At 38.5% G+C, this 14888-nt stretch overlaps 1 protein-coding gene across 6 annotated transcripts in view; it reads right to left on the bottom strand.

The window, feature by feature from the left end:
- Wdr17 (WD repeat domain 17) overlaps nt 1-14888 on the bottom strand; it is a 131199-nt gene that overhangs the window by 11221 nt on the left and 105090 nt on the right. For all 6 annotated transcript variants that reach the window (XM_008771249.4, XM_017600361.3, XM_008771250.4 and 3 more), the window contains 3 exons: nt 14203-14314; nt 7323-7464; nt 6901-7003 (listed from right to left, as the gene is read on the bottom strand). In XM_008771249.4, coding sequence (XP_008769471.1) covers nt 6901-7003; nt 7323-7464; nt 14203-14314 — 357 coding nt within the window. The remainder of the gene's footprint in view (nt 1-6900; nt 7004-7322; nt 7465-14202; nt 14315-14888) is intronic.

The following is a 14888-nucleotide window of genomic DNA, read 5'->3' as shown; positions in this document are numbered from 1 at the left end:
GCAGAATTTCTCTAGAACCGGGCACGTTCTGTGTTTACCGGAAGTCCCACACCCGCGGATCCCGGCCCGCAGCAGCTCTCTGCTCCCAGACCCGGTGAGAGAGAGACCCAACCGCCTGGTCAGGTGGGCACTCCTGAGGCTGCAGAGCGGAAGAGACCACCAACACTGCTCACCCCTGCCCACATCCCTGGCCCAAGAGGAAACTGTATAAGGCCTCTGGGCTCCCGTGGGGGAGGGCCCAGGAGCGGCAGGACCCCTGCCACAGACACCGCCGGACCCTGAAGGAAACAGACCGGATAAACAGTTCTCTGCCCCCAAATCCCGTGGGAGGGAGAGCTAAACCTTCAGAGAGGCAGACAGGCCTGGGAAACCAGAAGAGACTGCTCCCTGCACACACATCTCGGACGCCAGAGGAAAAAGCCAAAGGCCATCTGGAACCCTGGTGCACTGAAGCTCCCGGAAGGGGCGGCACAGGTCTTCCTGGTTGCTGCCGCTGCAGAGAGCCCCTGGACAGCACCCCACGAGCAAACCTGAGCCTCGGGACCACAGGTAAGACCAAATTTTCTGCTGCAAGAAAGCTGCCTGGTGAACTCAAGACACAGGCCCACAGGAACAGCTGAAGACCTGTAGAGAGGAAAAACTACACGCCCGAAAGCAGAACACTCTGTCCCCATAACTGACTGAAAGAGAGGAAAACAGGTCTACAGCACTCCTGACACACAGGCTTATAGGACAGTCTAGCCACTGTCAGAAATAGCAGAACAAAGTAACACTAGAGATAATCTGATGGCGAGAGGCAAGCGCAGGAACCCAAGCAACAGAAACCAAGACTACATGCCATCATCGGAGCCCAATTCTCCCACCAAAACAAACATGGAATATCCAAACACACCAGAAAAGCAAGATCTAGTTTCAAAATCATATTTGATCATGATGCTGGAGGACTTCAGGAAAGACCTGAACACACTTAGGGAAGCACAGGAAAACATTAATAAACAAGTAAAAGCCTACAGAGAGGAATCGCAAAAATCCCTGAAAGAATTCCAGGAAAACACAATCAAACAGTTGAAGGAATTAAAAATGGAAATAGAAGCAATCAAGAAAGAACACATGGAAACAACCCTGGATATAGAAAACCAAAAGAAGAGACAAGGAGCTGTAGATACAAGCTTCACCAACAGAATACAAGAGATGGAAGAGAGAATCTCAGGAGCAGAAGATTCCATAGAAATCATTGACTCAACTGTCAAAGATAATGTAAAGCGGAAAAAGCTACTGGTCCAAAACATACAGGAAATCCAGGACTCAATGAGGATAATAGGTATAGAAGAGAGTGAAGACTCCCAGCTCAAAGGACCAGTAAATATCTTCAACAAAATCATAGAAGAAAACTTCCCTAACCTAAAAAAAGAGATACCCATAGACATACAGGAAGCCTACAGAACTCCAAATAGATTGGACCAGAAAAGAAACACCTCCCGTCACATAATTGTCAAAACACCAAACGCACAAAATAAAGAAAGAATATTAAAAGCAGTAAGGGAAAAAGGTCAAGTAACATATAAAGGGAGACCTATCAGAATCACACCAGACTTCTCGCCAGAAACTATGAAGGCCAGAAGATCCTGGACTGATGTTATACAGACCCTAAGAGAACACAAATGCCAGCCCAGATTACTGTATCCAGCAAAACTCTCAATTATCATTGATGGAGAAACCAAGATATTCCATGACAAAACCAAATTTACACAATATCTTTCTACAAATCCAGCACTACAAAGGATAATAAATGGTAAAGCCCAACATAAGGAGGCAAGCTATACCCTAGAAGAAGCAAGAAACTAATCGTCTTGGCAACAAAACAAAGAGAATGAAAGCACACAAACATAACCTCACATCAAATATGAATATAACGGGAAGCAATAATCAATATTCCTTAATATCTCTCAATATCAATGGCCTCAACTCCCCAATAAAAAGACATAGATTAACAAACTGGATACGCAACGAGGACCCTGCATTCTGCTGCCTACAGGAAACACACCTCAGAGACAAAGACAGACACTACCTCAGAGTGAAAGGCTGGAAAACAACTTTCCAAGCAAATGGTCAGAAGAAGCAAGCTGGAGTAGCCATTCTAATATCAAATAAAATCAATTTCCAACTAAAAGTCATCAAAAAAGATAAGGAAGGACACTTCATATTCATCAAAGGAAAAATCAACCAAGATGAACTCTCAATCCTAAATATCTATGCCCCAAATACAAGGGCACCTACATATGTAAAAGAAACCTTACTAAAGCTCAAAACACACATTGCACCTCACACAATAATAGTGGGAGATTTCAACACCCCACTCTCATCAATGGACAGATCATGGAAACAGAAATTAAACAGTGATGTAGACAGACTAAGAGAAGTCATGAGCCAAATGGACTTAACGGATATTTATAGAACATTCTATCCTAAAGCAAAAGGATATACCTTCTTCTCAGCTCCTCATGGTACTTTCTCCAAAATTGACCATATAATTGGTCAAAAAACGGGCCTCAACAGGTACAGAAAGATAGAAATAATCCCATGCGTGCTATCGGACCACCACGGCCTAAAACTGGTCTTCAATAACAATAAGGGAAGAATGCCCACATATACGTGGAAATTGAACAATGCTCTACTCAATGATAACCTGGTCAAGGAAGAAATAAAGAAAGAAATTAAAAACTTTTTAGAATTTAATGAAAATGAAGATACAACATACTCAAACTTATGGGACACAATGAAAGCTGTGCTAAGAGGAAAACTCATAGCGCTGAGTGCCTGCAGAAAGAAACAGGAAAGAGCATATGTCAGCAGCTTGACAGCACACCTAAAAGCTCTAGAACAAAAAGAAGCAAATACACCCAGGAGGAGTAGAAGGCAGGAAATAATCAAACTCAGAGCTGAAATCAACCAAGTAGAAACAAAAAGGACCATAGAAAGAATCAACAGAACCAAAAGTTGGTTCTTTGAGAAAATCAACAAGATAGATAAACCCTTAGCCAGACTAACGAGAGGACACAGAGAGTGTGTCCAAATTAACAAAATCAGAAATGAAAAGGGAGACATAACTACAGATTCGGAGGAAATTCAAAAAATCATCAGATCTTACTATAAAAACCTATATTCAACAAAATTTGAAAATCTTCAGGAAATGGACAATTTCCTAGACAGATACCAGGTATCGAAGTTAAATCAGGAACAGATAAACCAGTTAAACAACCCCATAACTCCTAAGGAAATAGAAGCAGTCATTAAAGGTCTCCCAACCAAAAAGAGCCCAGGTCCAGACGGGTTTAGTGCAGAATTCTATCAAACCTTCATAGAAGACCTCATACCAATATTATCCAAACTATTCCACAAAATTGAAACAGATGGAGCCCTACCGAATTCCTTCTATGAAGCCACAATTACTCTTATACCTAAACCACACAAAGACACAACAAAGAAAGAGAACTTCAGACCAATTTCCCTTATGAATATCGACGCAAAAATACTCAATAAAATTCTGGCAAACCGAATTCAAGAGCACATCAAAACAATCATCCACCATGATCAAGTAGGCTTCATCCCAGGCATGCAGGGATGGTTTAATATACGGAAAACCATCAACGTGATCCATTATATAAACAAACTGAAAGAACAGAACCACATGATCATTTCATTCGATGCTGAGAAAGCATTTGACAAAATTCAACACCCCTTCATGATAAAAGTCCTGGAAAGAATAGGAATTCAAGGCCCATACCTAAACATAGTAAAAGCCATATACAGCAAACCAGTTGCTAACATTAAGCTAAATGGAGAGAAACTTGAAGCAATCCCACTAAAATCAGGGACTAGACAAGGCTGCCCACTCTCTCCCTACTTATTCAATATAGTTCTTGAAGTTCTAGCCAGAGCAATCAGACAACAAAAGGAGATCAAAGGGATACAGATCGGAAAAGAAGAGGTCAAAATATCACTATTTGCAGATGACATGATAGTATATTTAAGTGATCCCAAAAGTTCCACCAGAGAACTACTAAAGCTGATAAACAACTTCAGCAAAGTGGCTGGGTATAAAATTAACTCAAATAAATCAGTTGCCTTCCTCTATACAAAAGAGAAACAAGCCGAGAAAGAAATTAGGGAAACGACACCCTTCATAATAGACCCAAATAATATAAAGTACCTCGGTGTGACTTTAACCAAGCAAGTAAAAGATCTGTACAATAAGAACTTCAAGACACTGAGGAAAGAAATTGAAGAAGACCTCAGAAGATGGAAAGATCTCCCATGCTCATGGATTGGCAGGATTAATATGGTAAAAATGGCCATTTTACCAAAAGCAATCTACAGATTCAATGCAATCCCCATCAAAATACCAATCCAATTCTTCAAAGAGTTAGACAGAACAATTTGCAAATTCATCTGGAATAACAAAAACCCAGGATAGCTAAAGCTATCCTCAACAATAAAAGGACTTCAGGGGGAATCACTATCCCTGAACTCAAGCAGTATTACAGAGCAATAGTGATAAAAACTGCATGGTATTGGTACAGAGACAGACAGATAGACCAATGGAATAGAATTGAAGACCCAGAAATGAACCCACACACCTATGGTCACTTGATTTTTGACAAAGGAGCCAAAACCATCCAATGGAAAAAAGATAGTATTTTCAGCAAATGGTGCTGGTTCAACTGGAGGGCAACATGTAGAAGAATGCAGATCGATCCATCCTTATCACCCTGTACAAAGCTTAAGTCCAAGTGGATCAAGGACCTCCACATCAAACCAGACACACTCAAACTAATAGAAGAAAAACTAGGGAAGCATCTGGAACACATGGGCACTGGAAAAAATTTCCTGAACAAAACACCAATGGCTTATGCTCTAAGATCAAGAATCGACAAATGGGATCTCATAAAACTGCAAAGCTTCTGTAAGGCAAAGGACACTGTGGTTAGTACAAAACGGCAACCAACAGATTGGGAAAAGATCTTTACCAATCCTACAACAGATAGAGGCCTTATTTCCAAAATATACAAAGAACTCAAGAAGTTAGACCGCAGGGAAACAAATAACCCTATTAAAAAATGGGGTTCAGAGCTAAACAAAGAATTCACAGCTGAGGAATGCCGAATGGCTGAGAAACACCTAAAGAAATGTTCAACATCTTTAGTCATAAGGGAAATGCAAATCAAAACAACCCTGAGATTTCACCTCACACCAGTGCGATTGGCTAAGATCAAAAACTCAGGTGACAGCAGATGCTGGCGAGGATGTGGAGAAAGAGGAACACTTCTCCATTGTTGGTGGGATTGCAGACTGGTAAAACCATTCTGGAAATCAGTCTGGAGGTTCCTCAGAAAATTGGACATTGAACTGCCTGAGGATCCAGCTATACCTCTCTTGGGCATATACCCAAAAGATGCCTCAACATATAAAAGAGACACGTGCTCCACTATGTTCATCGCAGCCTTATTTATAATAGCCAGAAGCTGGAAAGAACCCAGATGCCCTTCAACAGAGGAATGGATACAGAAAATGTGGTACATCTACACAATGGAATATTACTCAGCTATCAAAAACAACGAGTTTATGAAATTCGTAGGCAAATGGTTGGAACTGGAAAATATCATCCTGAGTGAGCTAACCCAATCACAGAAAGACATACATGGTATGCACTCATTGATAAGTGGCTATTAGCCCAAATGCTTGAATTACCCTAGATCCCTAGAACAAACGAAACTCAAGACGGATGATCAAAATGTGAATGCTTCACTCCTTCTTTAAATGAGGAAAAAGAATACCCTTGGCAGGGAAGGGAGAGGCAAAGATTAAAACAGAGACTGAAGGAACACCCATTCAGAGCCTGCCCCACATGTGGCCCATACATATACAGCCACCCAATTAGACAAGATGGATGAAGCAAAGAAGTGCAGACCGACAGGAGCCGGATGTAGATCGCTCCTGAGAGACACAGCCAGAATACAGCAAATATAGAGGCGAATGCCAGCAGCAAACCACTGAACTGAGAATAGGTCCCCTATTGAAGGAATCAGAGAAAGAACTGGAAGAGCTTGAAGGGGCTCGAGACCCCAAAAGTACAACAATGCCAAGCAACCAGAGCTTCCAGGGACTAAGCCACTACCTAAAGACTATACATGGACTGACCCTGGACTCTGACCCCATAGGTAGTAATGAATATCCTAGTAAGAGCACCAGTGGAAGGGGAAGCCCTGGGTCCTGCTAAGACTGAACCCACAGTGAACTATGGGGGGAGGGCGGCAATGGGGGGAGGGTTGGGAGGGGAACACCCATAAGGAAGGGGAGGGGGGAGGGGGATGTTTGCCCGGAAACCGGGAAAGGGAATAACACTCGAAATGTATATAAGAAATACTCAAGTTAATAAAAAAAAAAAAAATTCCTAAGTGGTCCTTGAGTTTAAAGATGGTGTCATTTTCTGTTTTCTAGCACCTGTAAATCGCTCTCATTTAGGCTTAGTATGATTTTTATGTACAATAGATATTCAATAAATACGACCCTTAGTTTCTTATGGACTCCATGCTTATAACCGTTTGAATGTTTTCAGCTCAGCCTTCTTGAAACAGCTGGGTTTAAGTGAAACTACAGACCTGTACACACACATAAACAAACACATGCAAATGATTTGTTAATAGTTACTGTTCATTTCAAGTTTACATTTCTGCCCTCTCTTGTTAGTGTTGTCACAACTAACGCGATAACAGAAAGTATAGTTTTTGTATAAGTTCAGTTACCCAAGATGGTCCTATTTCTTGATTTGAACACCAAAACCGATATTGCCACTTGAAATATTATACTGAATATGTTCATGTGTTGAAGCAAAATACTTACTCAGTGCATGTATGTAAGAGTAATTTTTCAGTACGGATATAAGTCATTAGGTCAAGCACAGGGTGAACAGTATCTAGAGTCCAGTTGGAGTTACTGATACATCCTGGAAAGATAAAACCAAATAAAATGTATTTTAAATCACAGAGTCAAGTTTTGTTCATCCAATTTTAAAAATCATATAATCAGCTCGTTGTCCATTAATCATAAGTCTGCATTTTGTATCACAAAGTATTCATCCATTCATTGACTCTAGGTCTTCCCACAATATAAAATCAGGAGACAGAGCATGTTCTGTATCAGTAATCTTTCTCTTTGGGAAATGTGGAATGACTTGTATTCGAACTTCAGGTAGATTATCAAGATGAATACAATACCAAATGAACAAGTAGATCTAAACTCCAAACTACCAACTAGAAACTTACCTTTGACAAAGTCAATACCAATAGGAAGAGCCTTTTCAGGTTCCTGACTTAGTAAATAATACTTTATGGTTTCATATACATTGCCATCTGCCTGGGCGGTTTCAGCCAACTGAATGCATTCTTCTGCTGGGGGTAGATTGCACTAAGAAATAATTTGTTGAAAGACAATGTTAATAAGGTTCACATGGATCAAAGCCATAGTATAAATGTCAATTATTGCTACATTCTCTGTCTGTTTCACATATTTAAGTTGCCTCACTATATTTGAATGAAAAATTTTATAAATGAAATTATTTATGGAAATACCTTAAATATAAAAGGATGAAGGTGAGGTCTTTAGCTAATTAGTCAATTTTCACCACACAATTACTTAGTAAACATGTAGAACTAAATTTTTCTAAATCATAATGCTGTGATCAGTACTTACTAATACAGCTCAGCAAAAGCAAAATTAGAGCAAAACAGCTCACAATGAAGTTAGTTAGCTTTCTAGAGTAAATATATAATAGAGATATTGTCAAAGCTACATTATATGTAACAAGTACAAAAGTACTTCACACATTCTCTTATTTTACAATTGAAAATAGTCTTTGAGGCAAAAGAACTCCATTCCAAAAAGACTAAACCACTGTAAGTTTTAAGGCTTGACAGTTTAAAATATACAGTGTGGAAAGTTTGGGTCTCCAAAATTTCATTATTATAAAATGAAAAACAATGCTCATTAATATTAAAAAAATAGACCTTTCTATAGAAATGGAAACTATGTCTCTTAGTGAAGATGTTTTCTTTCCATTATATAGATCTAATGAATCTATATAATGTATATAACTTAAAATGTATGTAAAAATATACATGATTATTAAAGATAAAAATGAAAGCAGCACCCTTATGATTTTATAATCTCAACAATATTGCTAACTAAGTAAGATCTGAACAATTCCAACAGCAGTTGGCAGTTCAATATAGATGGGGGAAATTACGCAGTGTCCTGTGCCTGGACAAGGAGCTACAAGCAATTACTAACTTGTAGTAATTACTAGAATGTGAATAATCCGTCTTCCCCAGGAATGAAACACAGACTGGATAGTCCATCCTGACTACCCTAGAAACATATATCACGTAGGCAACACTGAACAGACGATGCAGGCAGTGGTTATATGTGTATTATTCCTCTATATGTATTTGGAAAAACAATGGTTAAAGAGCAGAAAGCTGTGAACTTGGAAAGGAGGTATTATGGGAGGGGGTAGAGTTGGGAAAATGAAATAATATTATTTTGGGTTTGGGGATTTAGCTCAGTGGTAGAGTGCTTGCCTAGCAAGCACAAGGTCCTGGGTTCAGTCCCCAGCTCTGAAAAAAAGAAAAAAATATTATTTTAAATAAAATTGAAGAATAATGAAGCATATTCCTGGCAACATAATAGATTAATGCTTTAAAATATATTTATTAATATAGTTATTAAATAGTTTCACATTTCTTATGGTTTAAAAATTAAGTAGACTGAGTAGTTTAGGTCTCTACCTCTGAAAAGCTTCACTAAGAATTGTGTGTGTGTGTGTGTGTGTGTGTGTGTGTGTGTGTGTGTGTGTGTGTAATATATGCCTGTTACTATTACTTTGCCATTATTATTTCGATTCATTGAAAACTTAAGATAACTACTATTCTTGATTGAAAATTAAACATAAAGATAATAAAAAGTGACTGTCACTGAAATGTCATATTCTAGAATACAAGATTAATTCCTGTCTTATCATGAAGTTTCTCAAATAGATTAATACCGTGCTTTGACTTTGGTCTTTATTATTACCTTAGGAAGCTTTCAGAGTTATTAACAACTTTACAATCACTAGTTTTCTGAAGAACAACTAATAAATTCTTATCAAAGATTCTAATCATATCTTTTAGAATATGTCATGAATATTGGTTGCACTCATGGCCCTATTATTCCCGTGAGAAGGAGAGAGGTTGACTCTGTTCTCTACAGCTCATAGTCCTAGAAAGAGGAGCAGAAAGTAAGTTCTGTTCTGCTGCATAGCAAGGTGGTTGCAGTTAATAACAGTGTATCCTTCAAAAGACCTAGAATAAAGGATTTTAAGTGATTTTACATCAAAGACAATAAACATTTGAGGTGGTGGGTGTGGAAAATCCCCTGATTTGAATTAATGCATGTATGTATCAAAATGTCACACTGTGACCTGTAAATACGTGATTTTGTTTTGTTAATTTAAATAAGCCACGATGCATAAACTTAGGTGAGTCATTCATCCTCCCTATCACGATAACATCAGAACTTCTTGCATCTGAGACTCTTAACACATATTTAAACACTATACAACTCATGTCAAGCCAAGTAGAAACAAAAGTCCTATTGCCTCTTTCCACATGCATCTTTAACAAAGAGTTTCTAGTGGTGTTTACAAAATTAAAACACAGATAACTTTTATTTATTTTTATGTTAGATTTTATCTATGTTTAGATTTTTATTATATTTTTATTTACTTGTTTTGTGTGTATACTTTGTCCATAGCACAAATGTGGAGGTCAGAGGGCAACTTGCATGTAACATTTTACTCCATATGGGAAACAGGGATTGAATTCAAATAATTAGAAATGAGGATAGGCACCTTTACCCACTGACCCATTTCCACAAGGCCGATAGCAAATTTTAGACAGGATTTAGATAATAGAAAGTGTATAGGGAATATTTGAAAATCTCTAATAATGTCACAAATTACCACTGGAACTGAATATTCATCTTTTCATAAATATTTCTGTAATAATAGGTATGATTTACTCCATAGCACATGCTGAGGGCCATGCAGGAGGAACGACAAATGGCTTTAGAAGTCATGGAATGTAATCCAGGGGTCATCACAGCCACATGGCTGAGCCTCAGTGTGGCACGGCCCTGAGGACTCTGTCCTAAAGGCTTTATGCTGTTGTGGAGTTCTTCTGTTTGCTGCTCTCACATCCCTCTTAATCTAAGAATTATATACAAGTGTTAAGGGGGCTTCCAGTCCCTCACTGGGCAGTATCTCTGGCACTCACAATAATAGTGCTTGATCTCTTTCAGGTTTTGTTGCTGGAGCAGATTAATGATTTTATCAGCATCTGAGGAGAGATCTTAGAGATGTAGATTGTCAGCAATGACACCAGGTTTAAAAAATAAAACATTTGGAAAAATAAAATTGTTAGGGAAGCTAGGTTGAGATGTATTTAGGCTCTGATGTAGAAAATCTTAGGGAACAATCTGAAGCTTGAAAGGCACACTCTTACTAGTTAAGCAAGGGTCTTTTTATCATCAGGGAACAAGAACAATGGCAGCACAGGCTGGTGTGACTCTCACTGAGGCTGGACTGGTGATGAGATCAGCTTCCTGATATGATTTATTAAGAATTTCTGATGAGTAGATATGCATTTTGAGAATTACAGATATGACTGATTTTTATATAAAAGTTTAGATTTGCAGAGAGGGGATAGGGAGGGGAAAGGAGAACACGACCAGGTATTGGGGTGGGGGAAACAGGAGTGAAGCCCTGAGGGCCAGCAGAGAGAATGGAAACAGGCAACCGCAGTAGGTAGGAGGTTGGGAGGACCCTCTGGAATGTACCAGAGACCTGGGAGGTGAGAGATTCTCAAGTCTCAGAGGGAGGAATTTTAGATGAAATGCCCTACAGTGGGGAGAAGGAACTTGTAGAGTGTGCCTCCAGTAGAAAGAAAGGGCATCAAGTGAGGAATGGAGTTGCTATCCCATAGTTAAAAACTCTGACCCAGAATTATTCCTGTCTGAAAGAATTGTAGGAATGGAAATGGAGAAGAGACTGAAGGAAAGGAAGTCCAATGGCAGGCCCAAATTGAGATCCAGGTCAAGGGAAGGCCACAAGGCCTGACACTACTACTGATGGTGTGGTGTGCTCACAGACAGGAGCCTAGCATGGCTGCCCTCCAAGAGGCCCAACGAGCAGCTGAAAGAGTCAGATGCAGATACTTACACCCAACCAATGGACAGAAGCCAGGGACCCCTGTGGTTGAATTAGTGAAAAGCTGGAAGATGCTGAGGAGGGTGGCCACACTATAGGAAGACCAGCTATCTCAATGAACCTGGACCTCTCTGAGATCGCTCAGACACCGAGCCACCAACCAGGCAGCAGACATAAGCTGATATGAAGCCCTTGATGCATATGCAGCATAGGACTGCCAGGTCTGGACTCACTGAGAGATGATGAACCTAACCCTTGAGAGACTTGAGGTCCCAGGAAGTGGGGAGTTTTGGTGGAGTGGGTGTGGATGTGGTGGCATCCTCTTGGAGATGGGGGAAGAGGAATGGTATGAGGAACTCTGGGTGGGTGGACCAAGATGGGAAAAACTACTGGACTGTAAAAAATTATTAAAGATAATGAAAAAGAAACATTTTAAACAAAAGAATACATAATTGTGTATGTATGTGTATATAGATGTTTGTGTGTATAAATTTGATTTAAATTGTTATATATGTATGTACATATATGTGTACATATATATAAAATGATTCTTACTAGATTACTTTTAAAGACAAATAATAAAATAATTACTTCTTTCTTTATAAGTACAAATAGCTGCCTGCCAGTAAGAGAAACTGACTGGGAAAACTACCTTGCTTGTTCACACTTTGTTAATTTGTAACAAGTTGCTTGGTTATGAATGCACATGACTCTTTTTCTAGAATAATTTATTTTCTTTACCTGTACTAGGAAGTTTTATTTCTTGCAAATGTATTGGAAAACACTGTTTTTTCATAATCACTTACTAGAAGAAAATTAAAATGTACTTACAGTATATACTGTAAAAGTTTACTAGGATATATAAGCAATGGAAGACAGAATAAAATATGGTGTGGCAGGAACATTGTTCCTTCCATCCACCGATTTTGTGTATGTATGTATGTATGTATGTATGTATGTATGTATGTATGTATGTATGTGTGGAATCCCTGTAGCCTGATTGTTGGAGCTATACTCTAGCCATTCTATGTGTGAATGTGTACATGTTTGTCTATAGGTCTGTATGTATATATGTTGGTATTATGCTTATATGCATGTATATTTGTGTATATGAATTATTAGATTCTGCCTTTTGTTTCATCCATTCAGAATGCGTTTGTGTGTGTGTGTGTGTGTGTGTGTGTGTGTGTGTGTAAATTTTCTTTCTTTCCTTCTGTTTCTCACCAGTCCCAAGGAGTTAAAAGAATTCACAGTTTTTCTGATGGCCACAGGGACTGCCAGCCCTGGTAAAATAAGCTTTGTTCCCTCAGAAAATGTCTGCTGAGTAGTTTTTCTAATATCTCACTGCCTTTGGTAGCAGTCCCTGTAGGTATCTGGATCTAGCTTGGTCAGCAGAAGCTCTAAGCACTGACCTCAAGGGCTGCCTGCCTCAGTTTACCACTGCATGAATGCCAAAGCCAGTCATTGGCATATACTCACCCATTTATTCACCCTTTTGGCATGTCTACATTAATATAATAATAGGTATATGCTAAATGATGAATGCTACTCACCGATTAGGGAAAAAACTTCAAGTTTTAAAAACTGAAAATTTTGTTATTTTGAAAGCTAAGAATAAGGAAATATGGTTCTTGTATTTTTCTTTTGCTTAAAATTGTCTATAGCATAGTCATATGTTTTTAATTCCAGCCTAAGGAGGCAGAAGCAGAGAGGCAGAGAGGCAGAGAGGCAGAGAGGCAGAGAGGCAGAGAGGCAGAGAGGCAGAGAGGCAGAGAGGCAGAGAGGCAGAGAGGTGGAGGCGGAGAGGCTCGGAGGCGGAGGAGGAGGAAGAGGAAGAGGAGGAGGAAGAGGAAGAGGAGGAGGAAGAGGATGGATCTCTGTGAGTTTAAGGACAAACTTGTCTGCATAGTGAGTTACAAGGACTACATAATGAGACTGTTATAAATAAACAAACAAATAAAATAACTATAGTATATTCTTACATGTGTTATAACAATTCATATATTATTTATGTGATGAAACCTTATGTATGCATTATAGACGTCTACCCTCATCAAAAACAGTCTCATGACTTTTTTTTAAAGAAGAAATGTACTCTAATTTGTATAACTATTACCTTCAGTTAAACATTTAGACTCCTTGTATATTGGTAAAGATTCCCAAAGTTTTTGAATAAATATATTTTAAATCACAAATAACATATACGAAATTCATTGGTTTTTTTTTTTTTACAAAGCTATTAACGGGTTAGTGTGATATCTCTGTGAATAAAGCACCTGCCTTGCGGTCCTGAGTTTGGGTCTCAAGGATGTGCATGAAAGCCCAGCACGTCAGTTTTACTTGTAATCCCAGCACTGCAAAGCTGAAGATTGGAAGATCCCTGGAGCTTGCTGATCAGACAGTCTAGACAACCAGTGAGATCTACATCTCATGAGTGATTATGGCAAAACAAAAGGTGGGAGCAAGAGTGGAAAGTTTCACATAATGACCTGTGACCTCCTTGTGTACATGTGTGTGCATGTGTGTGCCTATGTGAGCCCTTACACTCGCAAGCAAATAAAGCAGTTAATAGTTCTAATTTGTACACAAATCCCAGATACAAAATAGAACCATAAAAAGGACTATGGGTTGGTTAGACAAATGGAAGTTGAAACTCTCATTCCATCTTAAATTTGTGCAGATTCTTCTGTTGTTTTCCTTTCTTTGTAAAATTTGGGATTGGAACTAGAAGTCAATAATCATTCTTTCTTTTGTTTATCACTTTTGTTGAATCAACAGAAATCCACAGAAGCCATGTGATTATTTAATTTGGGGCATGAGGTTCTATTTAAATAAACCAAAAGTTAGTAAAATTATAGCTTTTCATTCCAGACAAGACTCTTTAATGCATCATCAGCTACCTTTTTGTGAAGGTCGTTTATTTCTTCGATGCACCCAGGGTAGAAGGCACAGAGTTTTATTAAATGTACTTCCCTATCAGGAGTCATCAGGAGAAGATCAACTGCCAAGTTCCTGTTTGTATAACAAAAGGGAAAACTCCATTGAGTAAATGATCCAAAAATAGACCCACAAAGGTTTCAAAAGGAGACACACTCTACCACCCTGGTTTATCCATCCACAATATTTATTTGTTTGTTTGTTTATATCACACCATTTCAAGTATGAGTTACAGAAAGAATAAAAGTTTTCAAAATGCCAAATCTTAAATTCCTAAATTATAGCTCTCAATTTTAGTTATCATTGAAGAAGAATCTTCTGCCAAACGGAGCAGTTGTAGATAGGATTTTGGAGAAAATAATATATATATATAATATATATTATATATAATAATATAATATATATATATAATATAGTAATGTGAAAGCTTTGCCCCTTTCTTATTCTTCTCAACAAAAGTTCTATGGACCTGCACCCTGACACTTGCAGAATACTTAGCTACTTCAACCTTTGGTGTTCTTCTGCTTGTTTTTGTTTTGTTTTGTTTTGTTCTTTTTAAGACCGGGGAGGAAATTGGAGAAAGAAATACAATTTTTAAATATTTTAAAATCTTGGAACTAATGCAATAATTTGCTTACAAAAATAAATT

The sequence above is a fragment of the Rattus norvegicus genome, chromosome 16, assembly GCF_036323735.1.
Source record: "Rattus norvegicus strain BN/NHsdMcwi chromosome 16, GRCr8, whole genome shotgun sequence".
NCBI classification, from domain to species: Eukaryota; Metazoa; Chordata; class Mammalia; order Rodentia; family Muridae; genus Rattus; species Rattus norvegicus.
The sequence above is the reverse complement of the archived record's forward strand: the minus strand, read 5'-3'. Positions and strand labels throughout refer to the sequence as shown.